A 27,930-nucleotide genomic window follows, 5' to 3' on the forward strand; every position below is an offset into this window, starting at 1 on the left:
AAAAAAACATTTTTTTAAACTCCATCGTTAGGATTTGTTCTTTATCCCCAAGCCCTGACACATTTCTGAAACTGGAAATATTATTTGGGAGCAAAAGAAGATACTCTCGTAGGTATCAAACAGTTAAAGGTAACGCGGTACAAAACAGACTTGGTTAAAGTCTTCTAAATGTAGTGACTGAACTGATTTACAATCAAAACCAGGAAATGAAGTGGTAATTCAGAGGTTGCTGATTACACCTCCACATTTCACCTAATTAATTTTATAGGAGGCAAAGTTCTTGAAAATAACAAGATGATCAAATGTACAGATATAAAACCTATAACCTCAACATTTTCTATGCTCTTAACGTAAATTATTGCTAATTAACAAGAATTATATCCTAATGTATGAAATACCTTTAACATCAGGCTCTCTACTAAACATTTGGCTGGTGATGTTCAGAGAAATACCAAAATGTGTTCTTATCGTTGCTGCTACATTATTAAAAATCAGACGAAGTGAGGCACAAAGAAAATATGAAAATACAATTCTCTTGGTGTAATCTACTGATTTGCATTGACATCTTTTCTCAGTGGCAATCAACATTTCCTTTCTGGGCTCTGATAATTTCTCTGTATTTTAATGCAAATTCCCCTTTCCCTAAAAACATTCCTAACCTCAGCCATTTTACCCCCTCCCTCAATTCAATTCCATCCTCCTTCACCCCCACAAAACCGGCGTTTCTAAGCTCCGGCCTAAGCGCTGGCTACAAAGCAGGGAGTCCAGGATTGAAGTGGAAGGGAGTGGGCAAATAATCATAATAATTAGCCGTGAATTCTCTACAAGGGGAAAAAGAAATACAAAATAAAACGCTTCTGCGTTCAAACAGCAAGACTGACTGAAACGTCTCAATGCCCCAGCCGCTGAACTGAGATGTCTTTCCTCTCTCAGCAGTTGCAAAGGAATAAATTAAAAAAAAAAAAAAAAGCCTTATAAGAAATGTAGGGAAGGAGCAAGAGAAACAAGGGCTGCTGGGGAGGGGGAGGGGGAAAGGCGCTCTGCCTTCAAGTTTGCTTTCCAAGTCCTTCTCTTTGATTGTCTTAACAGGGTAAGGAAGCACACCGAGACTGAAATGCGGAGAGAAAAGGCAAAAAAAACAAAAGCGAAGGCAGGGGCGACAGGCCCGGGGCAGGGGGCTCGGCGGGGGTGGGCTCCGCGGAAAGTGAAGTTGGGCGCGGGGACTCTGAGGCACAAAGCGAGTAGCGTGCTGTCCGCAGGCTCCGGCCGCACTCGCTGCGAACACGTGCAGCGGCGGCCGCGGGGCCGCGGGGCCCGGAGCCGGGAGTCGGGGGCTGGGGGCGGGAGGCGGCGGGCAGCCCCGGGGCCCGACTGCTGCCTCCACGCCGGTCCTGCCCGGCCGCGGGGTGACGACGGTTCCCCAGGCCCACCAGGTGGAGACACGGGAAGTGAGGCTTGGAAAACTCGGCAGGTTACCCTGGCGCTGTCTCGGGATCACCGCACACACCTCAGGCGCGGGTCCTGAAATTCATTCTGTGTCCACAGGCTCACAGTTTTTACTTTGAGGGATCTCTGCAAATGCGTTTCTCCCGCAATCCCCGGCACCGGTGTGCACAGCGCGGCCGCGGCTGCGGTTATTCATTATTAATGACGCCGTTTGCCCGCATCATTATGATGATAACTATTACTATTGTTGTGATTTCGGGCTCGGAGGCGAGAGCTGCAGGAGGCGGGGGAGCTGGGGGGCGGGGGTGGGGGGGGGGGTCGGGCTGCAGAGGCGCCCGGCAAGCCTGCCGCGGCCGCCTCGGTCCGCGCTTTGCACGGGGATGAGGGGGTGGGAGAAGTGAACCTGGAGACTAAGTGCAAACTTGCCGGATCCCGCTTTCGGCCTTGCCCCAAAGCCGGAGAGCGCGCACTCCTCTTTCCTCCCAACCAAAAACGCCTGCCCGAAAGAACGAAAACTGCACCCCGCTCCACTCCCTGTGCACTGGGGAGTCGGCCGCGCGCCCGGACGCTTCTCCGCAGCCCTGGCCAGAAGCATTTTTAAAGTCAAAACGAAGAACAAAGACAGAAGGGGTGATGGGGTGGGGGGGAGAGAAAGGGAATTCTGCCTAACCGTCCGTTTCCCCCACCCCCACCCTCGCAAAGCTCTTCCCTCCGGGTCGAGAAATGCAGAGGGGGGTGGGGGAGGAGGCCCTGGTACAGGTTCAAGTTCGCTGAGCTTTCTTGATCTTGTTCTGCCTCCTAGCGACCGAACGGCTCATTCAGCCCTAGAAGCGGGGGATGGGGGCAGGGGGGAGGGAAAGGGGGTCCTGAACACTAGAATGGCTCCCGCCCCCTCTGCGTACCCAGAAAATTAGAAAGGAGCGACCACCGCACCCACTTTAAACTGGCCCCTTAACCCAAAACCCGCCCTGAGACTCGGGGATTCCAAGGGGATAACCCACCCAGCCTGGAGCCTCGGGATGGGCCTGGGGAGAGTGGGGGACGTGGGAGCAGCCTGGACTGCACGCCACAGTCCGTCCTTTGAGCCCCCAGTGCATCCTTCCGAAGAAGGGCCCGGCTTTCCCGAGTGCTGCGAACACTGCCCTTCCTTCCCGCCGGTACCTGGCCGGGCTGTAACTTCACACCGCCGCGCGCCGCGTCTGCTCCGCATCCGGCGCGGCCGGGGGAGTGGGGGCGGGGGAGAGCGATGAGGGAGGGATGCGCGGGGGTGGGGAGAGGGAGGGCCCCGCAACGTGCCCGGGCGGGGGAGCTTTCGAAGTGTATGACAAGTTCCAGGACCCAGTGAAAAATTCAATTCCCTACGCGCACCCCCCCCCCCCTCCACACACACACACCTTTAAAACATACAGAACTGGATATGGGGTGGTCCTTTAAAATTGCAGCAAAAATTAAAATAAGGGTCATGAATGAGGTGGGGGAGGGAAGTGGGCCCTCTCACGCCTTTCTTTCCTTTGCAGCCAAACTTTCCTTAGCGCCCACCGCCTGCCTTTCCAGGCGCATTCTGTTAGCCAGGAGACAGCCACCCACTTAACCACCCCACCTCCCTTATACAGACTCAGAAGGGCCCCCAGATCCAGCCAGGCCCGAGGTAGAGAGCAAGAACTCAAGGGAGGGATGCTTGGAGTCCCGGGGTCGAACACTCCCCAAAAGCATACTCGAACCAACTACTCCCCTACCTCCTACCCCCCCACGCCCCGCCCCCCACCCCCACCTAGCTTGGCCGAGCTCGGGAGCTGAGGGTTATATGCTTGTCCCTGTGGGAGGGGGGCAGGGAAGGCACGTGGTGATCTCCCTGCCGCCCCGAGCTGGGGGCAAGATGCGTCGCGGGTAGGGGACGGACAGGACTCGCTTTTAGGGTTGCTTTGCAAAATAAAAATGCTTTGCAAAGATGAGTTTCTCCCCAACCGATTTCGCAGTAGGGTTGGCCAAGAGGAGGTCTGGGCATTGTACTAGGGGGCCAGAGAGGATCCTGGACCCGCTGGCGCTGAGTCGCTGCACCGCCTGCCGCTGGGCCAGCGGGCTGGCGGCGGGCGCCGGGTGGGCGATCCCGGGCGGGGCGGGGGCGCGGCGAGGCCGGGCGAGGCCCCGGCGAGGCCCGGCCGCAGCCGCCGCCCGCTCCCGGCCTGCCGCTCCGCGCTCGGTCCTCTGTCTGTTTGTTGGCAGGAGGCTCCCGCACACGCGGTGCTTGTAAACATTCAGACACGAGATTTTTCCCAATCAAAATCCACTTCCACTTTTTTTGAAAATCTTCCAAAAAATAGTAAGAGGAGGGAGTTCCTCGCTCCCTCTCTGTGCCGCCGGCGCTCTAAGTTTGCAACTAAAGAGGTTTTGGTGAAGGGGGTAATTGTATTTTTCCCCTCTACTAGAGATTGTGAGATATTTGTAGGGGGGGGGGCGCGGTGGGGGAGTCAAAGAGGAGAGCGTTGCTGCAAACGGCTGGCGGAGCGTTTGGCGTCTGTCTGGGGGCAAAAAAAAAAAAATGTTGCCTTGTTTTATTTTATGTTTTTTATTTTATTTTCACCTATTTTCGCCGCCGCTGAGGTTCGGCCGGGAGGGGCCGGCAGCGGCAACCCGGGCGGCAGCAGCCACAGCGCCCTCCCTCCCTCTTCAACTGGCCCCCGGCCCTCGCTCCTGCCCTTCGGCGGCGGCGGCGGCGGCGGCGGCGCGGGAGGGCAAGCGCGAGGAGCCGGCACAAAAGGCAGCGGGGCAAACACCCACCTCGGGCCGGAACAAAAGGCTGCAGCGCCGGCCGCGGCTCCGGTCCTTCCCGGGCGCCCAAGCTCTCCCGGGCGCCGCGGCCCCTCTCCAGACTCGGCGGACTCAAGAGCGCCCGGGGCCCCCCTCCCACAATTCCACTTTCTCACTATTGTGGAGATGACTACTTTCCTCCCAGTGCACACTTGACCGTGAGCGCGCTGGTGTCCAAGGGCCAGTCTCACCTCTTTTCTCCCTGGGAATTGTTTTGTGGTTTTTTTTGGTTTTTTTTTTTTTGACTTGGGCTCCCCACCCCCCGTTTTTCTTCCTACGGTAAGTGGAAGTAACCCCCTTTCCCCTCAAGTTCCCTCCCTTAGGTTTGCACGAGAGTTGTTAGCATCCACAGCATTGTTCATTATTTTGCAAAATTGGAGGCGAAATCATTGCATTCCTTTCCGAAAAGCGAAATAAAGCAGAGGAAAGCAGGAAAGAGGAGGAGTCAAATTTTTGTAAAATTAAATAAAATTAAAAGATTCGTGCTATCCCAAAAGTGTACATTCGGCTACGATTCGGGATGGGATGAGGTTGGTCCCCCCCCCCCTTAATCTCTTTTATCCCGACTCTCGGAGGTTTTTCTCGTGAAAAAAAATTTTTTTAATGCATGCACACACCCCTCTCTCCCCCTTTCTCTTGCTTCTCGTCCTGCGCGCTCTCGTGATTATTAATAATTATTATTACTATTATTGGGTTACTTACGCGAGAATTCCCGTTTGCTTAAGTGCTGGGGTTTGCCTTGCTTGCGGCGAGACATGGTGGGCTGCGGGGCGGGCGGGAGGCGGCGGCGGCGGCAGCGGGCGGACGACGGCTCGGTTCACATCGGGAGAGCCGGGTTAGAAAGAAGGAGACTCCAGAGAAAATATCTTCATCAGTGCCTTTTGACATCCAAAATAAATTAGAAATAATACAAAGATGGCGCAGGGAAGATGAATTGTGGGAGAGCCGTCATGGCTTTTTTTTTTTTTTTTAACCAAAAAAAAAAAAGAGAGAGAGAGAGGAGAGATAGAGGGGGAGAGAGAGAGAGAGAGATGAAAAAAATGGCAAAAGCCCCCCTGAGCTGCAAGTTCAAGTGCGGACGTGACGTCCCTGCGAACTTGAACGTCAGGAGTCTGGATGGACAGAGACACACAAAACATGGGCAGGGCGAGCAGGAGAGAAGGGGAGGAGGGAAGGGGAAGCTCACACCAATGGACACACATCAGGGGCTGGACATGAAAAAGAGACCAGGACAAGCCAATGGCCAGTGCGGGGCGGGGGAGGTGCCGGGCGGGGGGCTCCGCAGACGCCAGACGCGGCCCCCGTGGGAGGGGCGGGCGGAGGGGAGGGGGCGCTGGGGCCTCGGGCTCACCAGTGGCCGCAGCGAGTGCCGAGGCAGCGGCTTGGCGGGGAGAGAGGGAAGGGGCGGCGGGGGAGGGGAAGAGCCAGACGTGCGCCCTGCTCCCCCCAACCCCGGCACGCGGACCCTAAAATGAAAGATTATTTTAAATTAAAAAAAAAAAAAACAAAACAAGAGTGTCTGGAGGCCGCAGGGGCCGGGGAAGCGCGGGCGGAGGGAAGCCAGGTAGAGTTGCTCCCGGACACCCTCCTGCGTGCGCACACCCACTTCCCTTCTCCGCCGCGGCGGAGCTCGCGCCTCGTGTGCGGACGCCGGGGGCCGAAAGCCCAGAGCCGGCGGCTGCGCTCGGGAAACTTTGCTCGAGGAGAGGATGGCCAAGAAAAATCACCCGAAGTTGGGAGCTGAGACTCCAAGTTACAGCTACGCCGCGGGCGAGGGGAGGCGGGAAGGAGCGCCCGGCCAAGCAGAGTCCAGCTCAAGTTTGGAGGCTTGCGGGTCCGGAAAGGCAGCGCGGGGGCCTCCGGGAGCCCGGGCGGTCAGGAGAGAGAGAGAGAGAGGGCAAGGGCGAGAGAGGAGGTGCAGGCCCCTGGCCGGCTGGCGGGGAGGGCGCCCCCCAGGCCGAGCCGGAGGGCCGGGTATCTGAACGCCCAGACAAACGATCGGGTCTGAATGCCACTGGGAGCAAGGAGTCCGGCTCTCAACGGCCGCGGAGGAAGAAAGAACAGGGAGCCGGACTCGGGGCACGTTTCGGCCCCGGGAGTGGAGTGCCCGGACCCAGGGCGAGGGAGGCGCAGAGGCGTCCACCTCACGGGGCCGCCGCCGGCCAGAGGACAAAGCCCGGGCAGTCCGGGGAGTGCCAGTCCCTGGGAACGGGCTCCCAGCGCTGCGGGAGGTCCCTAAGCTAGGTCCCAGGAAAAGACACACCCCCTCCCACTCCAGAGCTACTGCTAAAGCACCGAGGAACGGCAAGAAAATGTTTCTTACGGGCAGAGCACAACTAGTCCAGTGCAGTTACCCAGGGAAAGAAAATGGGGAATAAAGAAAGAGCGACTGGCTCGCGGGAGCAGCGGGGAGGCCACAGTGGTGGGGTGACCGCCCCGGGTCAGCGCCACGCTCTCTGGACGCCCGGGGCGGAGCTGCACCCGCCGGAGCCCGCAGCCCAGGTCTGGCCTTTCTGCAGACTTTCCCGGGAAATTAGGGAAGACCTGTTGGAAATAAACCCCTGTCTCTTTAATGCACATACACACGCGCGCGCGCGCGCGCTGCTGCTGTCAAAAAGCGGGCTTCACTCCTGGCGTGGGATACTTTCAGTTTTACGTAAAATGTACAGCAACAGCACCCCCTGCGATTGGAAAGTTTATTCAGAAACGTGCCTGCAAAGTCCCCCGGCGTCTCCCGCCTCCCAGTCTCCCCGCCTGCCTGCGCCACCCTGTAGCCTCAGCCGACGCCGCCGCCGAGAGACCGCGCTGCGATTTCAAATCCGGAAGGGCAGGGGGGAGAAGAAAATGGACTCAGGTCCAAGGGAGGAGCGGAGGGTGCAGCGGGGGGTATGGGTGGCCGCGGCCCGCGAGACTGCGAGCTGCAGGTGGACGTGTACAAGTATGGGTCTGCAGAGCGAGGAGCCTTCTTTCCCTCTCCTCCAAGAGGCTCCATGAACCCTCGTGTTTTCTCTTCTCCCTCCTTAGTCTGAGGGACGTCGCTTTCGTAAATGCACCTCCTGGGCGGTGTGCTTTATTGTCTTAAGCCAGGGCCCCCGGCTCGCAGGCGCGCACCCATCTCCCAGCCGCGCCGGCCAGCGGCTGTTTATTCCTGTGTTGTCTTAGTAAAGTTTCAAACCCATTAGAAAATAACTGGTTTGCCTTGCTCGGCGAAGCTTCGGGCCCCTCTAAGGAAGAAAAGGAGGTTTTGGTGCTCAACAGTGGGAGAAATGTGGGCTGGACCGAGTTTGTGTAAATGTGGTTTGCTGTTATTGTTTCCCTCCAGTTTGGTGGGGGTTGAGGGGGGACTCAAATACTGTTTAAGAAGCAGGAAGATTCACTTGCAGTAAAGCTCTGTAGCGTGTGCGTTATACCATTTCCCCCTTTTCACGAGTTCTTCAGAGCAGGTCAGCATCTCTTTTCCACTACTGTCTTTTTTTTTTTTTTTTTTAAATCTTGTTCAACTAGCCTTAGACCGACCAAAAGAATATCATTGCAGGGGAGAGGGTGGGGGGAGCCGGTCGTGGAGGAGAATGGTTGGAGGGAAGGTGAGGAGAGGGAAGAAAAAAGTACAACTGGGAGGCCTTTGAAAAATAAAAAATAAATAAATAAAATTCCCTTCAGGTAACAATAGTGAGTCCGATTCTTTCCGGAACCGAGCTTTTCAAATTTAAATATTTTTCCCATCCATCCATAAAAGTCCATATACAGAGAAGGTATATAAATGAGCGAATGTGTGTTGTGGAAATATATATGTATGATTTATATATAATGGTGTGTATAAAGCTTTTCAGGGTTGGCTGTAGTGTAAAAAGTAATGACTTTATTACCTCTGAAAGGTTCTGTGGTTCACATTTAACAGTCTTCTGAATTACAATTCATTACACAATTGTGTGCTCTCTAAAACCGGCACCCTATCAGGGCCGCTATCTGTGGTTATTTCCAATAAATAACTGGCAACATTTTATTGATTTTCTTTTTAAAAAAATCATAGGAAATTAAGCACTTAGTTACAAGTAGGTCTGCTATGTTATTGCACTTGTTTCAGATTCCAGGGGGTTCCTTCCGAAACCACATCTTAAAACGTACCTTTAAAACCCAATTTTGCAGCTGCCTTCCCTGGGTGCCCATGGAGAGGTAAGTAGCGACGTTTCCACCATTAACATATATTTAATTTCACCATCATAAAATGCCCAGAGTGAAATAGGAACTACCCTCCACTCCCGCCCCTCCCCCAGCCTTATTTCACCCAGTCCAGAAAACCAAGGCTCAGTATTGGCATTCGATTCCCTCCTGGTCGCGGACCCCCACTCCGGTCCCTCCTGCTTGCCTCTACGAGTGACGCCCCCTCCCTCATTGCTGCTGGATGCTCGCTAAAGCGCCCAAAAGTGGGGGAGGGGGAAGGTGTGTCTGTGTGTTTAAAGAAATAAAAACATGTTGTTTTAAGAGCTTTGAAAATATTACGTAAGTATTGATTAATGATGCAGGTGGGTTTGTAGAGGGGTGAAAGGTCACTTTAAACGCTCACACTTGGATACACAGTCAGTATATTTACTTTCCAAAAGTAGCTTTTAGAAAGTAATAAATTATGACAACGTTAAAATTATTTTCTGGCGTTTCTGTTAACTTCATGTGGAGCTGTAGAACCTTTGCTGATTCCACGGAAGGGCTAATTACGCTTGGTGGGCTCTTTCCCAAACCTTCGGTGACAAAACTGCGTGTAAACTCCAGGCCACCAGGCGACCCCTCCCCTCTCCTCCTCCCCTTCTCTATCTTGCCCGCGGAGGAGACTCCCCAGGACTTCCTGCAGTATATATTCTGCCTCTGATCTCCGTACTTAATAGCCAAGTCCTGGTTTATGCTTTATAATGTGTTGACAAGTTTTCTAACAGACTTTCTGAAATAATGCACATATATTCACGTCGGTTAGAAACCCACCGTATTTTTAGAGTCGAGTAGATCTATACCCTAATGCAGTGAGAGAGTGTAAATCATAGAGGATTTCATAGTCCTTTCAGTAGTTTTCGGTATGAAGTATGAGCCGCGTGGCCTCCAGACGTAACCTTTTAGAAAAAAAGACAGTGCTTTTATTTTATGGTGTAAAGTGCTTTTAGCTCCAGGGCTCTGAACGTGAATGTGGTCAACAAACAGCTCCAAGAGGCAGGCTTAATACGGTCCCAGCCCTCGTGCCAAGGATCGCCTGGAGTGGGGGACTCAGGTTGAGCTGGAGAACTAAGGGTTAAAAGGTCTGTCTCAATAGAAACTACAAGATTAAAATAAAATAGTCACTGTCTGCCTTTAGCAGGGAACACCTTTACAGACTTAAAGATAAATGAATGAATGGTTAATATAATCGCTCCCACCTTGCTTTTTACTTCTGGTTTTTTTTTTTTTTTTTTCTTCCTAATGGAAGTTCAGAAAATAGAGAATGGACAGTCATCTCAATAAAAAATAAAACTTAGGTTTGGATTCATCACTTGGCATAGGTTTTGGGGTTCTAAGAGTGGGAGTGCTAGGGTGTTAAGACAAAGGTAAAATTAATGTTAAAAAGGAAAGGAGGTTGTGCTTGAGGAGGGGGGTGGGCTTTGTGTGGGCACCGCAAACTGAAAGGTGAGCATGAGGGCCACAGTCACCTCTTCTTCCAAGCCTCCCTCAGCCCCCACCCACTATAACATTTCTTCCTCCTCTGCTCCCAGTATGATTCAGAGTCTGGGACCTAAGGAGGCCCCTGGAGGGCAGTGTCTACACCTGCAAAGGGACAGACTTCCCCCGGGAGGCTCTTGGGGAAACAGTATGGCATTTCTCCAGAGGCTCCCTGGACATTTAGCTGAGATGGTAGATATGGTAAGGGTTGGAGATGAGGGTGACGGTTGTTTTCCCTAGTTAACTCCTCCATCAGGGGGCAGTAAAAATGGGATGAAAGCATTTAGCTGACTGGCAGACTACTTCACGTACCTGGATGGCTCTATCCCCCCCCCAACCCCCTTCCCCAAACCACCCCAGGAAAAGAAAGAAGGAAGGAAAGAAGGAAGGGAGCAAAGTAGGAAGTAAAAAGCTGGATCTGCTCTAAATAAGCCTACACTTACCTCTAGACTGGGTTGCTGTGTGCTGAGTCAACAATGTGTTGGGGCTGGTGGTAAGTCTCGCCACGTTAAGAGGCTCCTATGAAGACAGAAAGGTGTTCTGGCTGGAACACTGAAATATCCAATATAACTCCCTAACATTGACATCAAAGACACATAGATGCTGGGCAGTGAAGCCAGTCCAGTGGACCACATTGCTGCTGCTGCTGCTAAGTCGCTTCAGTCGTGTCCGACTCTGTGCGACCCCAGAGATGGCAGCCTACCAGGCTCTTCTGTCCCTGGGATTCTCCAGGCAAGAACACTGGAGTGGGTTGCCATTTCTTTCTCCAAAGCATGAGAGTGAAAAGTGAGAGTGAAGTTGCTCAGTCGTGTCCGACTCTTAGCGACCCCATGGACTGCAGCCCACCAGGCTCCTCCGACCATGGGATTTTCCAAGCAAGAGTACTGGAGGGGGTCTCCATTGCCTTCTCCGAGTGGACCATATTAGAAATGTCCAAATGTCCAAATATAATACTTAGCACACAGTAGCTTCTCAACGAAAGGTTTTTGAGTGAATAAGTGAATAAATCCTATCACCACATAAATGAAACCAACATAACCATTCAAATTCTAGTAGTTTCCCCCAGAACCAGTAAGGCTTTGATCAGATAACTCTTCTGTAAGAGTACATTTTAGCCTAAAAGTGATTCCCACCAAGGATGGTGAGCTTAGAAGGATTATCCCAAAGATCAGAACAGCTGAACAATTGAATCTTGCAAGAATACAACGCAAGATATTTTCATCACCTCCAACAATCTACATAATCAAATATCTTCCAAATAAACCAGTGTCAAGAACCCAGTGCTGCAGTCCATGAAGAGTGCTGCATGTCCGCGGAGTCGGACATGACTTAGCGACTAAACAACAACAGCAACAAAAGAACCTACTATCAGAAAATTCTTTGTTTTAATGTTACTCTTTGGATGTGTTCAAATCTGGTTTCCCAAATGAGAGCGCTCTAAAAGAAAACAATACAATCAGAAAAACCAGAAATGAAAAATACCTTAAACTTCATTTTCTGTGTGCCCACCCATCCCCCAATAAATCTTTTGCTTTTAACAGAGGAATAATTTTTTCAATACATGTTTTTCACACCCAGTCTTAAAACAAGCTTCACCTATTCTCCTACTCTCTCTCTCTCTCTTTTTTTTTTTTTTTTTTTTTGCCCGAGTGGGTAAATAGAAGGAAAAACAAAACAGCACACACACACATCTGGTCTGACATTTTGAACAGCAAGTTTCAGCCCAATGTGATTTAAAACAATGTGAGTTAAAAACCTCTTAAAATTTGGGTTTATAATGGAAACGCTGACAGACTCTTAATTATAGCAGCCCTGCCAGACACTGCTATAATGAAATAGTTGTGCTTTCATTACTATAGAGGCACTATAGTTAAGGGTCTGTCAGTGTTTCTATTATAAACCCCAAGTTTAAGAGGTTTATAACTTGGGCTATTTAAATGGCACTGGGTGGAATTCAACCTATCAGTCCAGATGTGAAGTTGTTTTATAAAAGAATAACTCAGTGGAAGAAGAGCTTTTGAAAATATTCTCTCTCTCTCACTCAGTCCCCCCATCGTTCCCCCTCCCTCCCACCTTCCTTTCTTCCCTCTGTTCCTTACACAACATCACAGAAATGATTTTTACTGGTTTCAGATGGTCTTCTTGCCAACTTCTAGCTATGACTTCACTGTCTAAAAGGAAATTTTATAGGCAGTTAGTCCTTTATTTGGACAAGTACTGTTTGCCATTATTATAATTTTTTACTATTTTATTACCCTGGAGTACATACATACAACACGGACACACACACAGAGAAACACACACATACAAACTAAAAAACTCAACACTATGTCAAGGAATGCAACCTCATACACATACACAGAGGTACACATGCTATGTTACATTCTGATGAAAAAGTATAAATTGACTGAAGAGAAGAAATAAAGTATCTGAAATGTTTTTGTCTTATCTATGTAGTAAAAACAATAGAGGAACTGCCGTCTTATTTCAAAATTTTGTAGCTTTCCTGATATCATTTGGTTTGTTCAGAAAGCAACAACCAGCACTGTATAGTCAGCAGTGGACTATCCAAGGACTCTACACAAACACCATAAATGTCTCTACTTGACTTTGGTTCTTGACAGATTGATGAAGAATTTATCTTGAATTATCTAATGGACCAGAATTCTGAAATCTGTTCTATTAACTTGGTATACCATCACCATAATATGTAATGTTTGTTAGTGATGATGTGGTTGATGCTAATTCTAAGGAAAACAAAGATGGTGGTGGTGATCATGATGATGGGTAATAGTGATGAGGTCATAGTGGTAGAGATGGAAGGGGTTGGACATGAGGGTGGGAGTGGTTTCCCTAGTTAACGTGTCCATCAGAGGGCAGCAGAAATAGGATGAAAGATGTAGCTAAAAAGCTCAAACTTTTGCTTCTCCAACTCTTGTTCCATCAGAAAAGCCATTGCACAAAGATGAGGTGGTAGATGAGTTCAGATGAAGTTTTCAAATGCATGCTGCTCTGTTTCCCTCCCCTGCACACCAAGATGTAGCCCTGGGTGGGTGTTTTGGGCAAGCCCTAAGTTCACTAACTTCATACAGAGAAAGAGCCACCAAGGACTGCAGCCACCATATCTGCATTTAGAAACCTTTTCACTTCCAGAAGAAGAGCAGTTCCTTTTCTCTGTTCTCTCTGACTGAAATCAGACCACCAAATCAGGCCATCAAGGACCACAGGGCCTTGATCATTCTAATTTCACAATAGCTTTAGTTGGTCTTTGCTCAAATTAGCTAAAAGAGAAGCAGTCATCAAAACATGTTACCAGGCTCAAGTTCCTTTTCTGCCAGTTTCTTATAAACCCCAGAAACGCCTGCCTAGTCCCACAACCATTCCAGATGTGTACCAATTGTTCCCAGAGATTACTGAAGAGCTCTGGCTCTTCTGGTCCCTTTTCCAGAAATTAAGACATCTTCCCCCCTGCCCCAGTAGTTAATCATCCGTATTTTATTTTTTCCTGCCAAATTCAGCAAAGGAAACTTTTGTGGTAGAAAAAGCCTATTTCATCATTTTTGTCAGCTTGGTGAAGATAAATCTCTTTGGTCTCCCATTCCTGGTTGTATACAATTTGCCTGTTTTCATTTTTTCTTAAAAAAAAAAAAAAAATCTCTTGCACAAGGTCAGTTATCTAAGCCTCCAGATTCCTATAAAATGAAGAATCTGATCCTAAGGACTGTTATTCTTTCTTTATGGAGTACAGCCCTGAACAGACATGAGATGTGGTTTCTGCTCTTGGATGGCTTTCATTTTTAAGGCACTAAGATACACATACACAAGCACAAGCACATCATACAAAGTTCACAAGTCACACATGCCAAAGCCATACAGATACATACTGTTTTCCTTGCTTTGGGTAGCCCTGGTTTCACATTGCTGATTTGAAGAATTCTAAGCAAGGACTAATTTGAGGGGACACAGCTCTGGTTACTTCTGACACTAGTTGAAGAAAGAACTTGGTTTCTCAGAAATAAAAATGGTAAATAATGAGGTTTGGTCATGAATATATCTATGATACTCTATCGTTTTCAGCTTTTATGACATTAAATAGCTTAATTATTTGAGAAATAAGCTTTCTGTATTACATTTGTTTTGTAGGCAATTTCAGAGACTATTTCTAACACCATTAGAGAATGTATCATTTTTTTTAAACGACATTGTTTCACTTCCCTAACACATAGTAGGCATTGAACTCATGCTAAATCAAAGAATGAATTGCACAAATGCATTTTCTGTTGTTTCAGCAGGTGAAAAAGACACAAGTATTCCTGTCTGCTCCATAATACATTAAATATGCATATAGTGGAAAATTACATTATTTCACTTTTTAAATAGTTAAGAAGTATGGGCCATTTGCACTGCTATCTAACCTACACAGAATAAACAGCAAGCCCATTTGTGTCAGGAGGAAACAATTGCATGTCTGTCTGTGTATATTTCATATAATAACTTACGTCATAAAAGCTATCACCTGACAAGTCCTGGGTTGTCACATACTTATAGGAGCTTCTGTTCTTTTCATCTTTTTACCCCTCAGCACAGAGTAGGACCTTAGGAAATGTTTTGTACATGAATAAAAGATGAAGTAGACCACTTAGATTCCTGGGAACTTCAAAATCCTTTCTACCATAGGTAAAATCTTCTTTTTATTGTTCTCAATTCTCAGATTTTGAAAAGCAATAAAATATGCAAACAGCCAAAATCCAAGTACATTGCAACACAGAATAACTCTGAGAGATTAATTCTGGAGCCTGATTCTCCAGATACTACTTTCTTTAAATATCAAGGCCTGTTCTAGCTGGTTCTCATTTGAAAGAAGCAAGTCCCACAGAGCCTTATAATGGCACCCACTTTCCCACCCATCTGTACATGGTGATTTCTGTGGCCTTGCTCAGGAAACAAGGGAAATAGCAGATATGACAGAATGAGAATCCCGACCCTCTCTTCTCAAAAGATCGAATCTTGAACTCCAAGCTTAATCAGTAGGAGAAAACACAAGATTAGTAGATTTTCAAAGTAAATTCAGTTTCTGAAAGTAAACATGAGGGGAATAAGGCAAATATGTTAATTATTTGAATATTAAGCACATAAAGGGGTTTTGCTAAGATTATAGATGTTTTGTGTGTGTTGATTTAAAGATTCTAAAAAATTAAAAATAGGCTCATTTTAAAATATATGTTTTACAGGAAGTAAACTCCCCTTAATGGGAACTTGCAACTCTCATTTTTTTTTCCCTTTTACTTTAGCATAAATAAATCAAACTGAAAAGCAACCTCAAACCAAAATGGAACTAGTTTGTTTTCTTTTTCAATTGATAAGACTTTAGTTTTAGTAACATCTTTAGAATTCCAAGCTACATTGTTATATTTCCACTGATCTTCACATTTAAGGGTTTGGATCTCTCAAAATAATGGGAAATGCTCAGCCCAGGCCTGTGTTTTCAGATATGTTACCCTCAGTAAGACCAACGTGATATCTGGTTTTTGTAGAACAGTTGAAAATTAATATATCTCTGACAATGCTAAGAAGTTGTGATTCATTACTATCAATTTTTAAACATTCTAGAAGAAAGAAGCTTCTCATTATGGGAGTTGAAAGGAGCAAAAGAGCCCCTGATTTCAGGTAGCATCTTTTCTACATTTTCTTTTAGGGACAAGGGACTGACCAGCAGCAAGGAAATAAACATTAATCTTGAAGTATATATTTTTTCTAGCATGAAACCAAAGGCCTAAACGTTGTGAGTAAACTTGCACTGAAATAATCAGATGATGGCAGTAATTATTTTAATGAGAATCTCCCTAGCCAGAATAACAAACAGATATATTGCCTAATGTTACACTGAAAGGTAGTGCATAAGCACATATACTGCTGTGGTGACTAATGTGTGATAAGAGAATCCTTCTGCTCACAGTTTGGGCATTTATGTCACCATGTATTATTGATAGCACGTATTATTTTTACTACCCTGTGTCTTTATTATGTAAAGTCTAATTGCAGGAAAAATTATTTTCATCCCCTTGATTTTGATAGGCATTTCCATAGAAAGGATGGGATACAGAAAAGGCTGTGTATTGCAGAATTCCACCATCGCTCAGGATGTTTGCTGATGATTGCTGATGTCAGTTCTATGAGCCCTGTACACTGGCCTTTTAGGAGGGAAGGAAATGAAGTACGATAGACCTGTGATAACATAAGGATGAGGTTCTGATGAAGACACAAGGAAACTGGACCACTTAGAAATAAAGCTTCAGCCCACCCCCCTACCCCCATTTCTGCATTCAGGTGCTGCCAGTTGCCAGAGTATATGAATTCTCTCCCTGAACTAAAACCCTTGAAAAAGATCACATTAACTACACCTTGGTCCTGAAGTGGAGATAAGATTAGGTTTTTTCTGGGTGTAATTTCAATGATGATGCTTCCTCTGGTAGAATGCTTTTCAAGAGAGTGAGCAGAGTAACAAAAATCTGGCATCCAGGACCAAACAAGCCTGCGTGTCTAGGCCCTGTACCATTTCCACAAAGAAGGTCAAAAGGGGCTGAGAGGAAAGGTGTATCAAAGGTATCCTTGGAACTCAGAGCCAATAAAAATGAAACTATTCTCTTCTGAGACCTAATTAACTTTTATATCCAAAGCTACACTGCACAATTGTTCATTGCTTATGACTAGGACTAAAAAATATATGTGCCATGGAACTAGGCTTTTAAGTGATCCATTGGGTGGCTTTTCCATGTCTGTAAGGAATTTTCTATTCTTTAGAGGTATTCACTCAATAAATAAGTAAGTCTAGGCTAATTTTTTTCTCTCAAAATGTGAAGTATTTTCCTATATCTATCTTCAAGGGATCGGAGACTTAGTGCTACAACTTCCAGAATATTCCCTTCAAATCCTAAAACAACACCAAAACAAAGATACTCCAGAAACAAATTTCATGCTACCGGCTTTGCAAGGATTAGTCTCCTATTAGAGTCACTGTTCCTATATGATCCTTTTTCACGTTTTAAAGGAGGATATATATTTTTCTGTTACCTTTCCTGACTGTAAAGCAATCACAGGAACCTGCAGGAGGCACCATAAATATGCAAATGTCTGAGAGATAACTGTTTTCAGTGGTTATGCCTCCAAGTAGATGGGGAAACAGGAGAGCCTGAGCTTCCCACTTCCAAGTAATTCGTATGTTGGAGTGCCCCCTGCTGCAACCACAGGTTGTCCAAGAAAGGGAGAGTAAAATTCAGAAGCATTTAGATCTGGTTAATATGTGAAATAAATGCCCACTACTTCTGCCCCAGGAACAGCCATACCCAGTTCAAAGTTCCTCCTGCCCATCACAGATCTCACTTGAAACACTTTACTCAGCCTAAAATTGGGACAATCTGCTTTTAGCTCAAAACCTTTAAATATGCAGGTTACATAAATTTTATTTCTCAGGAAAACAAAACACAGCATATCAAGACCCAGAATAGCACTTTATGAGAGTTGAATATTCTAAGACTTTTTTAGAGGTTACCCAACAATAATAAAATCTGAGTTAGAAGCATATCAAGTTACCCACTAGGACATTAGAGCAGGAAGGGAAAAGTTAAAGTGTTAACAGCATGTAGGGCTATTACTCAGTTTTAAATGACTTTATTTAATAAAGGAAAATTTTGTGGGCCATTAGTTCATGGTGTGGACTGGACATTTTGATATTAAAAAAGAAAATGAAATAAAATAAATAAATGAAACCAAGTTACAAACATTGGAAAACTGATTGCTGCAGCTCTAAAGTCACTCTATTATAGATTTCCATATTCAGACTTGGGGAGGGGGTAATAGGACAGAATAACATGATACAATTCAGACCGTGCCGGTCTAGTGAATACATAATATGCATTTTTAAATTGCCTGAATATATATTCACATGACAGAATCTAATGGGTTTAGGAGAAGCCCTTGTTCTTGATCAAATCATAAAAACTGTTATAAACTTGTCTATCATATCAGATCACATACACTTCTATTAAAATTGTTTTTGTCTTCCTGTTTAAATACTACTAGAGTCTGAATGGATAAAGGAAATTAAATCTTTTTTAAAAAACTAGCTAAGTTAGGTATTAGAAACTCTAGTTAGGGCGCCAAAAGCAAGGCCTGATAACACAGCTACTCTTAACTTTTTCGGTTGGACCCTCCCCAGTCTTCCCCAAGCCCCCTAGTTTTGCCAGCTTTTAACATCAGTTATAGAAATGTAAGCTCTCTCCTAGCATAAACACCTCACAGTGACTACATACTAGAGTTTGAATTTCAACTCCTCTTCACACCTCATCTCCATATTCAGATCTTCACAGTTAGAGCAAAGCAGAGGACTGAGGAAATTACCTATATAATTTCAGTAGGCTGCCTTTATCTGCATCATCCAGGAATCTTGCATCCTGTCTGTAAAGCCCTGACCTAAGAGCCTGTGAGGAGAGAGAGGAAAGGGGAATGGTGGGTATTAGTTACCAGGGAGAACTAATTAGAAATAGATCTTGATATTAAAGGTATCCATCTTTTCCTTACTCAAAACTTAAGCTCCCACTACTCTATACAATGAAGAGAATTTTTAACCCCCACCACCACTTTGGATTTTCTTGCCACAGAAGGTGAACTGGTAGCAAAAGAAAACCAGTGCACAAAACAGCAGTTGGGAATTGAAGCTCCGTTTTACCAGAACCCCTGCCATATATGTTCTGTCACTCACCTTCTAGACACTCAGTACAATCATTCAATCTATTGAATCAAGAGACTGTTTGATCTTATCTGCATCTGTGAGCTGACTGTCAACCTGCTTAGGCTGCATATTAAATCATCTATAGTAGCTGTATCAAGCTGAGATGATCTGTTAATTCTAAATTTATTAACCCTTGGAGTGCAGTCATCATGTTTAATCTAGTGTAGCCCGCATTTATTTTACAAGACTAAATCCTTCTTTAAGATACGGCTGTGCTGTAGGTTAAAAACAGCTAATGTGGGTTTCATTATGATAATTGGGGGGGAGACTGCCTGAAAAATGTTAGTGTGACTACCCTAACAGGCAATGTACGTATGTCTGGTCCCAGGCACTCTCCTAGGCTGCCATTTGCCTGTGGGATGAAATTTATTCCAAAAACACTCTGTGTCTAAAAAGAATGCAAAAAGAAAAAGAGGAGGGGGGAGAAGAGGGAAGAAGGCAAGGCCTCTGATGGATTTCCAGTGGTCCAGAGCCAGAACGGCTGATTTCCAAGGCGATGTCAACCCCCCAATGTAATGCCTGAGGGATGAATTTCCAGAGGCACATACCTGGTGAAAGATGCTAACAAAATTCCTCAAGTGAGTCAAACTTCTCGATCAATACAGATCACCTATTTCTGGACTGAGTGATTTTTTTTCACTCCCCCCCCCCCCCACCAAATAAGAATTCCAAGTACATCAAAATATAAGGTAGACCTGCTAAAAAGAGAAAAATATGTTCATTTAATATGTTAATCTGGTCTTTAGACAAAAAAAAAAAAAAAAAAAGATATCCATCTCCTCTACTTGCCTATTACTGATGTTATCAACATATTCATAGCTTTTCTTTCAGACACAAACTGCTAGGCATGCTCCCTTTTTTGGTAACCACGTGCCTGATATCTCTCTAATGTAGCCTAATAACAATTTTAGCATTCAGATGAAGCGATTTCATTCTGTGACTGCCTTTTCTATTAGATTTGATTTTGAGAAGCCCCAGTGGGTGCCTTCGAGGCAGAGATCTATCTGTGAGGCTGCTACCGGCTCAATAGCAGCCTGGGCTAACCTTGACCTTTCCCGAGACCCCGCTCCATCTGGTGCCAGCCTGCTTTCCACCACCAACCCCCCCTTTCTTGCTTCATAGTCAACATTGATCAAGGCAGAACGGAGCGCCTCGTCTCCTAGAAGGGCTGGGCAGGCTCAGGAGGACAGCACATTTCAGTATATGGAAATGATCAAGCTTCTTATGCAATCATAAATCTACATAGGAGTCTTGTGATTTGATATTTCATTCACCTCCAAAGATTTTTTTTCTCTCTCCCAACAGGGATTTATAAGCTCTGTAGGAGCTCCCGGACAACGGCTTTCCCCAACACCTGGAAATTATCAAGCTTGCTGCTTGCTGAATGATGCTAACAGCTCTAATGCTGCAAATTCATTTTTAACAACTCACTGGCTTTTATCTAGGATTTGTGTGTGTGTGTGTGTGTGTGTGTGCCTTTCTTTAAGAAAAATCTACCAAAGCAATGGACACCAAAATAAAACCAAAATAAAATCTGACTTGAATCTCCTACTTCTCCACACCATCCCCATTATATATTTGTAGATAGATAGACTTTTCTATCTCTGTATTCTGTCCTCTTTCTTAACTGCTTAAAGGAGGAGCGAGAGAGAGGAAAAGAGGAGAGTGGGGAAAAAGAGAGAGGAGAGGGAGATGGAAAGGTGCCAGAGAGAGTAACTGGATGTAACACTTGAATGGAGCTTGAAACCTACCTCTCCCCTCCCCAGGCCACATTCCTTCTTTCCCAAAGACCCACACAAATGTCTCCTTCTCCAAATCACCCACTACAGTACACAGATGCTTTCTCTGCCTCACACTCTTTCTTTCCTCTTCTATCTGTTTCTGGGGCTGGGTGGTAAAGAGGCTGACTGAGGGGGAGTCACGTGGGCAGCCCGTGGGCAGCGGCAGCAGCAGCTCAAAAGAAATTGACTGACTGGCCGCTTGGGCGCATTTCAATATATGGAAATGACCAGAGGCTTCTGCAATAAATCAGCACTCAACACTTTGTCATTTTTCTAGTTCTGCTTCATTTTCCTATTTTCCTCTTCTCCTTACAGAAGCCTTATTTCTTGCCTTTCACCCTGCTGCGTCTCTTCCCACCTCCAGCCCCCACCCTCTCCAAATCTGGCCCCATCCTCGTCAAACGCCACCCCCATTTCTGTTCTCTGACTCCCCTGTAATTGGAAACATCCGGTCGAGAGGGATTCTTTTCTTTCCCTTTAAATTTTTTTCTTACAAAATCGGGCAGCGTTTGCTGTCGTGCCTCGGATTTCCTCCGACCAGAGGCGCGGAGATGCGCTCACTTAATCCTTAGGACCGAGGAACTCAAGCCCCTTTTGATGAAGAAAAAATAAAAAGACCGCGGTCCACATTTCACCTCTCCCCATCCCAGCTCCCGCTGCCACCCTCGAGGAGTTCGCTTAGCAAACTTAAAAGAATATCAGAAGCAACTCGTGCTAGGAAATGCCCGGGACAGCGCTGGGTGGATAGCCAGAGAAAAGGGAGGGACGTAGTGGGCATCTAAACGGGTTTGCCAGGGGTCCTGCTTTTCTTTTGCAGATCCTCCCCCTAAACCTGCTCCTTTGCCTCGGGTCTTCTTCTCTTCTTCTTTTTTTAAACTAAAGCCGCGCGTCCCTGATATCTACAAAGACTCTGGATGTTTCTCAGGAGCCCCTCGCAGCCTGAATTTCGTGGCGCGTGCAAAAAAGCGAAATTAACAAAACCCGATCACCGCGCGGCTGGGTTTTTTGTTTTTGCTTTTAAGTTCCGTGCAGACGCAAACATCACCTAGCTTCCTCCATCCCCTCTCTCTGCTCCTTCTTGAGATTTCTAATCTTTCAACTTGGGTCTCTCTCTCTTGTCGACTGGGCAGCCTCTCTTTTTTCTTTCGCTTGGATCTGGGAACAATAGGCATGTAAAGGGTCAGTGGGCATCACCCTATAAAGCTCAGAACCTAATTAATTTTATTAAAGGAGGATCTGTTTATGCAATATGACAGCCTGGGGGAATTAACCATTTGAGGACGCAGAGGCTGTTCAGACACCAGTGATTCCCACCTCACACCATAAGCTTATATATACTTCCTGCCCCTTTTGATCCTGGGCGGCACTGTGATCCGGGTCTGGTTTTTTGTTTGACCTTGTGAAGAGCTTGTCTAAATCCCGGGGTTCTGCACAATTCGAGGGACACCCAGAAAATCCACAGATGCCTGTTACCAGGTGACAGTCGAAGTGCCCACCCATTCACGGTTTGTTGCAGTGACAGCTCAAAAGGTCTTACTATGGGAATGGGGGTGGGGGGTGAACCTCACATGTCCTAAAGTGAATATTTGGTGCCTGCAAAATTCTACTTGGAAATCACATCGTATGAAATCCAATGTTTCTTCACAAGAGCATAGGAAAATGTAACCCTATTTAGGTTATTATTTTTTATTTTTTCCTGCCACTCTGGTGATTTGAAATACATTTTTAATAACCTCCTGGATAAAAACAATAGTTCAAACATAATGTTCTCTGACTTAATATCCCTGTGAATTCTTTAATTGCCAAAAACAAAGTTCGTTTCGTTTACAAGGGCTAACTTTATATCTCCTAGGAATTCTAATGTCATAGTTGTTTTTTTTTTTTTATCATCACCTTGGATTTTGTTCAACAGGGATCTAGAAATGTATAGCATATGTATAGAAATAGATATGATAAAATATTCAAGAGTTCTCTGAAGGAAAATGTGCTTGAAAATAACCCCCTCTTTTATGGAATTTGTTTTGATTTAGATCTATAGATAGTAAAAAGAATGAAAGAAACTGTGAATTGCACTGAATATAAGATGTTTATCACTTTAATATTACACTTCCTAGCTTCCATATTACAGAGCTTTAGAATACTCCCCAAACTTTCAGATTGAAGCTCTGCCTTGTACGGCCTGAGGTTTGTCTAGAAAGACCTGCCAGTACATGCCAGCTAAAAATGAGTGTCAATTAATAATAATAAAAAAGCTCCCTTATTTCTACACTCATGTAATTTAACAGGTTTGCAGAGGAACATAGGATGAGAACAGTTGTGAGAACATTCCAATATATGCAGTTCTAACAGCTTTCATTCTAAGACGCCAAACCTTCCTAAAATAGAATGGCTTCACATTTCTTTTTTATATTAAAAGTCCAATCTACATTTCACATAAAATGTTTTTCATCACAAAAAATATTTGTCTCTAACAAAATGCACTTTTTGTTCTACCAAAAAAGCAAACATCTTGAAACAGATTCTCCCCAGCTTTTTACAGCTCCCCACTGCAATTTTCTATACTATTTTCAACTGCCCCCTCCCTCATATGAGGTACTTTGAACACTGGAATAAAAATAATAACAATCAAAATACTGAGCTAGAATGCTCTGCTTCCCAATATTGCTAATAAAATCTCTAATTCTTAAACTGCTCTCTGATGGAACTAGGCAAATTGTGGAACTTACACTGATATTTCTAAGTGCAGTTTGTTGTTTTAAAAACATATTGTACTGATTAATAAAAATGTGAAATAATTTGAGTTACAAATTTTGAACTACAAATCGCCATCTGCTCAAATGGGGGAAAACCAAAAATTGCCGAATATATTTTCTCACCTCTTTTTTTCATGATAACATAAACAACATTCCTGAATAATTAAAAAGAGAAACTGACTACACTTAATGCATTTTTATAGTTCAACAACTGCTTGGTGAGTCCACCTTCTCAAACGTGCAATTATTTTTTTTCTTAATTACTTACACATGTTCTATCAGAAGATGCAGGTTCTAGTGCTTTTCCTGTGATTGTGCAAATCTGTTTAGTTCTGTCTACTAGACTATATGCCCTTGGGTTGATATGAAAAAGTAGACTGCAATGTGCAGTAACTGACCTGGTCATAGGCATCAGCTATGTCAGAGACCTGTGAAAATACTCACAGTATTTTCTGCAAGTAGGGAAAATAATTTTTTTTTCAATTTCTATGAACCCAAATTTGGAGGAAAAAGCACAACCCTCCAAATAGATACCTAGGCACAAAAAATATGATAAACAATTTAGCTTATCATTTGTGGGAAAGAAAATGGGTAGGCAAATCTTTCATCCATGGCTATTTAAAACACTTATTGATGGCCTGGCAAACAGAACCCAGTGGAATTTATTATGTCACCAGCAGAAACAGTGAAAACTCATCTAGGATGTACCAATTTGTTGGCATTCAAAGAAGGGAGATAATAAGCCAGGAGTCATCAGTGCAAGGAGTCTAACAAGAGATCCAAAATAGAGTTGGATGGACTGCTTTATAAACCATACCTTAGGCTTAGACATGAGAGATAAGTATGTTGTTTTTTAATCATCTTGAGAATTAAAGAATCCCATAAAATAACACATTTGTTCTTTCCTTCTTTTTTTAAAAAATGCCTAATCACTTCAAGGAAAGAAGCGCTTTGCCTTTTTTTTTTTTTTTTTGGTAAAGAAACATTTACAACATTATTAAAAAACTGAATCTTCACAGATCATGTCTCCATTGATGAGCGGATGCTGGGGTGAGGGAATGTTCTCAGGCCCAATCATGCCATGTTCTCAATCATGCCCAATCATGCCATGTTCTCAGGCCCACCCCTTTCCCTGTCCAGTTCCAGTGTAGGTTAAAGTTGGAGAGTGACTCCCCAGGCCCTGGCAAGGATGTGGACGTTGCTTTCATCATGTTGGAATGGGACAGAAAGGAAAGAAGAAATGGCTGAAAAATTCCTCAAGATGATCCAAGACATAAGCTTCTCTCACTATTTTTCTACTCCAAGTGTAGTTCCTTGAACATGGTAGCTGTTGTTTTTTGTTGTTGTTTTGCTTTTAACTCATAGCCAATCTAATTTACAGACTATGGACTATCATGCATAATGTGAAGGTGGCAGGCATCTTATTTAGAGCCAATGTAATGCCAGGTCCGTTTGAGTGCCTACTGCACCCAGTGACCTGTACCAGGTATGGGAGGGACTTAAAAAAATGAACTTCTATGTCTCCTTGTTCTCAAATGTTTCACAGTCCAGAGGACGAGCTTGCACACACCTGGCTACACCACCAATCAGACTGGGGACAGGAAATAAAGAAGAGATCAGGGAGCCCCCTCCAAAGCAGGAGATTGCTCAACTGCTTTAGAAGGATGTGCTGGGCTTTTCTGGGTGGGAAGATGCAGGAGGAGCACTCAGGGTGGAAAGAATTACCTGACCTGGCACATCAACAGGCTTGTGGGGCTTGGGGGCCACAAGTCTCCTGGTGCAGCTAAAGCATAGAGTGGAGCAGCAGGAAGATGCCCCTGGAAAGAGGTTGGGTAGATTTGGGAAGGGCCTCCAAGGTCAGGCTTCAGAATTCTGACCAAATTCTGCAAGCCATGGAAAACTATTTGAGGTTTCTGGGTAGGCCATGTGACACACTCTTCGGAAAAATGAATCCTGGAGACAGTTTGGAGGATGGCTTGAAGCAAGTTGTCCTCTGCCAATCAACGCATTCTTCTGTCCACCAATCTGTAGAAGCGATCAGTATGAACAGTGATGTGACCTGAACCTTACTAGGGATGGGATATTCATCTCTTCCACCTCTAAAACTGAAGACCATGCTCCCAACAGGGGTTTCTATTAGTATGCACAGGATAACTGTCTTTTGGAATCTTCACATATAAAAAATGTCTTCATTGAATGCGTCTATAAATGTCTTCGTTGAAGGCTTCTATATTTAAAAGCTTTATGTCTAAGAATCTAATTTGTCTTTCCCTGGATGTGCCCCAAACATTCTCACCTCCAACCCTTACCTCTTCTCTTGACCCAGTATGCCAAAAGTTAAGACCCAAACTCATGAAAGAAAGCCCTCTTTTCTACCTCTTAAGAATAAATGTTTGAAGATATTTAAACCTCATATTATCCAGCAGCCTCTGTATGCACATCCCTTTGCTGAATCCTCTTTCAAAAACATGAACCCAAACACAAACATTAAGAAAACAAGGATAAATAATACATGCTATAATAAATAAAAAAAAAACACACCATAAAACCAAATAACTGAAGAGTAGCAATTGTGCTCTGTTAACTGGTTGGATGGTGAGATCTGGTTTTTAGCACAATGCTCCTAGTGCAGCAGAGCTAAGTTCTGTAAATTAAAAACCCTTTAAAATTAGATTCGGTCTTTACAGGGCTGGAGAGACCAATTTATAGAAATCTGACTATGAGGTTTCATGGCTTTTGTTTTACTTCTCTAGCTCTACCCAGTAGAAAGTAACAGTATGAAAAATGGGACACCATGCTGCATTTCAAATAGCCTTCTGCTAATTAGAAAATTACCCCATATCATCATGAGGGCCGCCAGCCTTGTTTTAATATGGGTCTGCTAATATTCCATTCTGAAGGCCCTAATTTAAAAATCTCGTATCTTGGCTGCTAAAAACACTGCAGGCTGAATCTTGTCAAACAGGAGGAGACTTTGTTTTCTAGTCCTGGACATGGAGCATAATGGTGTCATTTTAAAATGCCTGGAATGTGTGTGTGTGTGTGCATGTGTGTGTGTGTGTGTGTGTGTGTGTGTGTGTGCGGAGGTAGGGGGAGAGACAAGAAAATTGTCTTTAAATGCTTTCCTTTCAGCACACCTTAGCTCTGATCCCAGATCAGAACCTAGTTCTCTTGAGAATGAGGACTGCTTTGACATTTTTAGTGACGAAAATCTCAAGTAACCCATATGGATTTTTCCGACAGGATTTTGCCAAAATGTATATTTACTGGAGATTTAAACAAGGTAGTTTCTATTGTAACATTAACAGTGATTATCTGTTTGTCTGTTAAAGTATTTGTTTGGTTTAAATTAAATCTACTCTCACTGAGAATGAGCAAAAAGTGTGGACCCCAGTTATGTAACATATTCGTATGGACATCAGCAAATTTAATATAATATATAGAAGTATACAGTACATCCACTTTAATAGCAGAAGTGAACACTTATGATCTGACTTCAGAAAAATGCCTGGAAAAATCAGACTTACATCCATAATTTCATGTTTAACTATTCCATTGTGGCATGGCATTATTTTTATATTTCACTTCAAATATCAGATGGTAAAAGAATTCATTCATCTTGCATATCATATATACCACAGTGTCAAGGCCAAATGCAGGAGAGTATAGCATAAGAAAGCATTCAGCCTGAACCCTAAAACATCAGGTTTCACTCTATCTGTTTAGGGTATGATTTTAATGTAGATCAGTTATGGTTACGACATCATTCAAAAGAAGTGATACTTATAAAAAGCTATATCCCTTGGCAACGATTTAACTCAGAAAATTAGTCTTGGTCTTGTCTTTTTCTTTTTTGCTAGCTGCACTTTCAAAAGTGTTATATATTTTAGGCAACTTCTATTTAAATGTAAAAACTGATTAATCCCTTGAGTTATTCTTATTTAAATTACAGACCCATAAGCCTTGCCTTTCATCATTGGCAAAAATTAAAAAGTATCAACTTAAAATTTAAACGCATCTCTATCTAAGAAACAAGTTGACTAGTTTACAGTGTGTGGCAATTTGGGTCTGATGACTACTTGGAGCTCTGTAAGCATTCATTAGCTTAGTTTCTTCCCGTTAGTTTGCAATAAAAATAATAATATTTGCCACTTAGTAGAGGCTTTTCACCCTCAAAGTGCTTTATGGGCATCAAGTGGTTTATTTATTAATAATCTATGTTTCTGCATAATAAACTAGATTTCTATTTACAATCAAAGAGAAAATTAGAAAATGCTCCATATGCGATAAAAGGAGTTGCTAACAGACTATCAAATTACATATTTATTTTGCCCTGCCCATTATTTTTAGATAACTTTCTGCTAGCCAATTAAAATTTTCAACGTCCTGGGCAATGAGATATTGATGTCTATTCCATGTCTGTTTTTCTGATTTGGGAGGACGTTAAGGTTTTTCAGTTTTTATCCCTCAATTTATTCAGGCAAAAGGAAACTGGGTTTTAGATACTACAGATTCAGCACCAAAGAGGTTCCTTTCCATTTGTGTTTATAAGACCATGTCTACAGCTCCATGCCAGTGAGGAGGAGCCCCTGGAAGTCCTAGAGGGTCAACTCAGAAGACCTCAGTGGATTCTGTTCTAACCAGAGTAGGAATTGCACGCATATAAAGACCCAAG

At 44.5% G+C, this 27,930-nt stretch overlaps 1 protein-coding gene and 1 long non-coding RNA gene across 7 annotated transcripts in view; both read right to left on the minus strand.

The window, feature by feature from the left end:
• The window catches only part of BCL11A (BCL11A, BAF complex component), a 101,957-nt gene extending 96,153 nt beyond the window's left edge, over nt 1–5,804 (minus strand). For all 6 annotated transcript variants that reach the window (XM_027555367.1, XM_027555370.1, XM_027555368.1 and 3 more), the window contains exon 1: nt 4,957–5,804. In XM_027555367.1, the coding sequence (XP_027411168.1) occupies nt 4,957–5,011 (55 nt within the window). In that variant the 5' untranslated portion in view covers nt 5,012–5,804. The remainder of the gene's footprint in view (nt 1–4,956) is intronic.
• Nucleotides 5,805–8,301: 2,497 nt separating this feature from the next.
• The window catches only part of LOC113900734, a 29,783-nt gene continuing 10,154 nt past the window's right edge, over nt 8,302–27,930 (minus strand). Inside the window, exons 3-4 of the long non-coding RNA XR_003513237.1 lie at nt 10,377–10,452; nt 8,302–9,353 (exon numbers count right to left, since the gene is read on the minus strand). This is a non-coding gene — a long non-coding RNA (uncharacterized LOC113900734). The remainder of the gene's footprint in view (nt 9,354–10,376; nt 10,453–27,930) is intronic.

The sequence above is a fragment of the Bos indicus x Bos taurus genome, chromosome 11 (genome assembly GCF_003369695.1).
Source record: "Bos indicus x Bos taurus breed Angus x Brahman F1 hybrid chromosome 11, Bos_hybrid_MaternalHap_v2.0, whole genome shotgun sequence".
In the NCBI taxonomy this organism is placed as follows: Eukaryota; Metazoa; Chordata; class Mammalia; order Artiodactyla; family Bovidae; genus Bos; species Bos indicus x Bos taurus.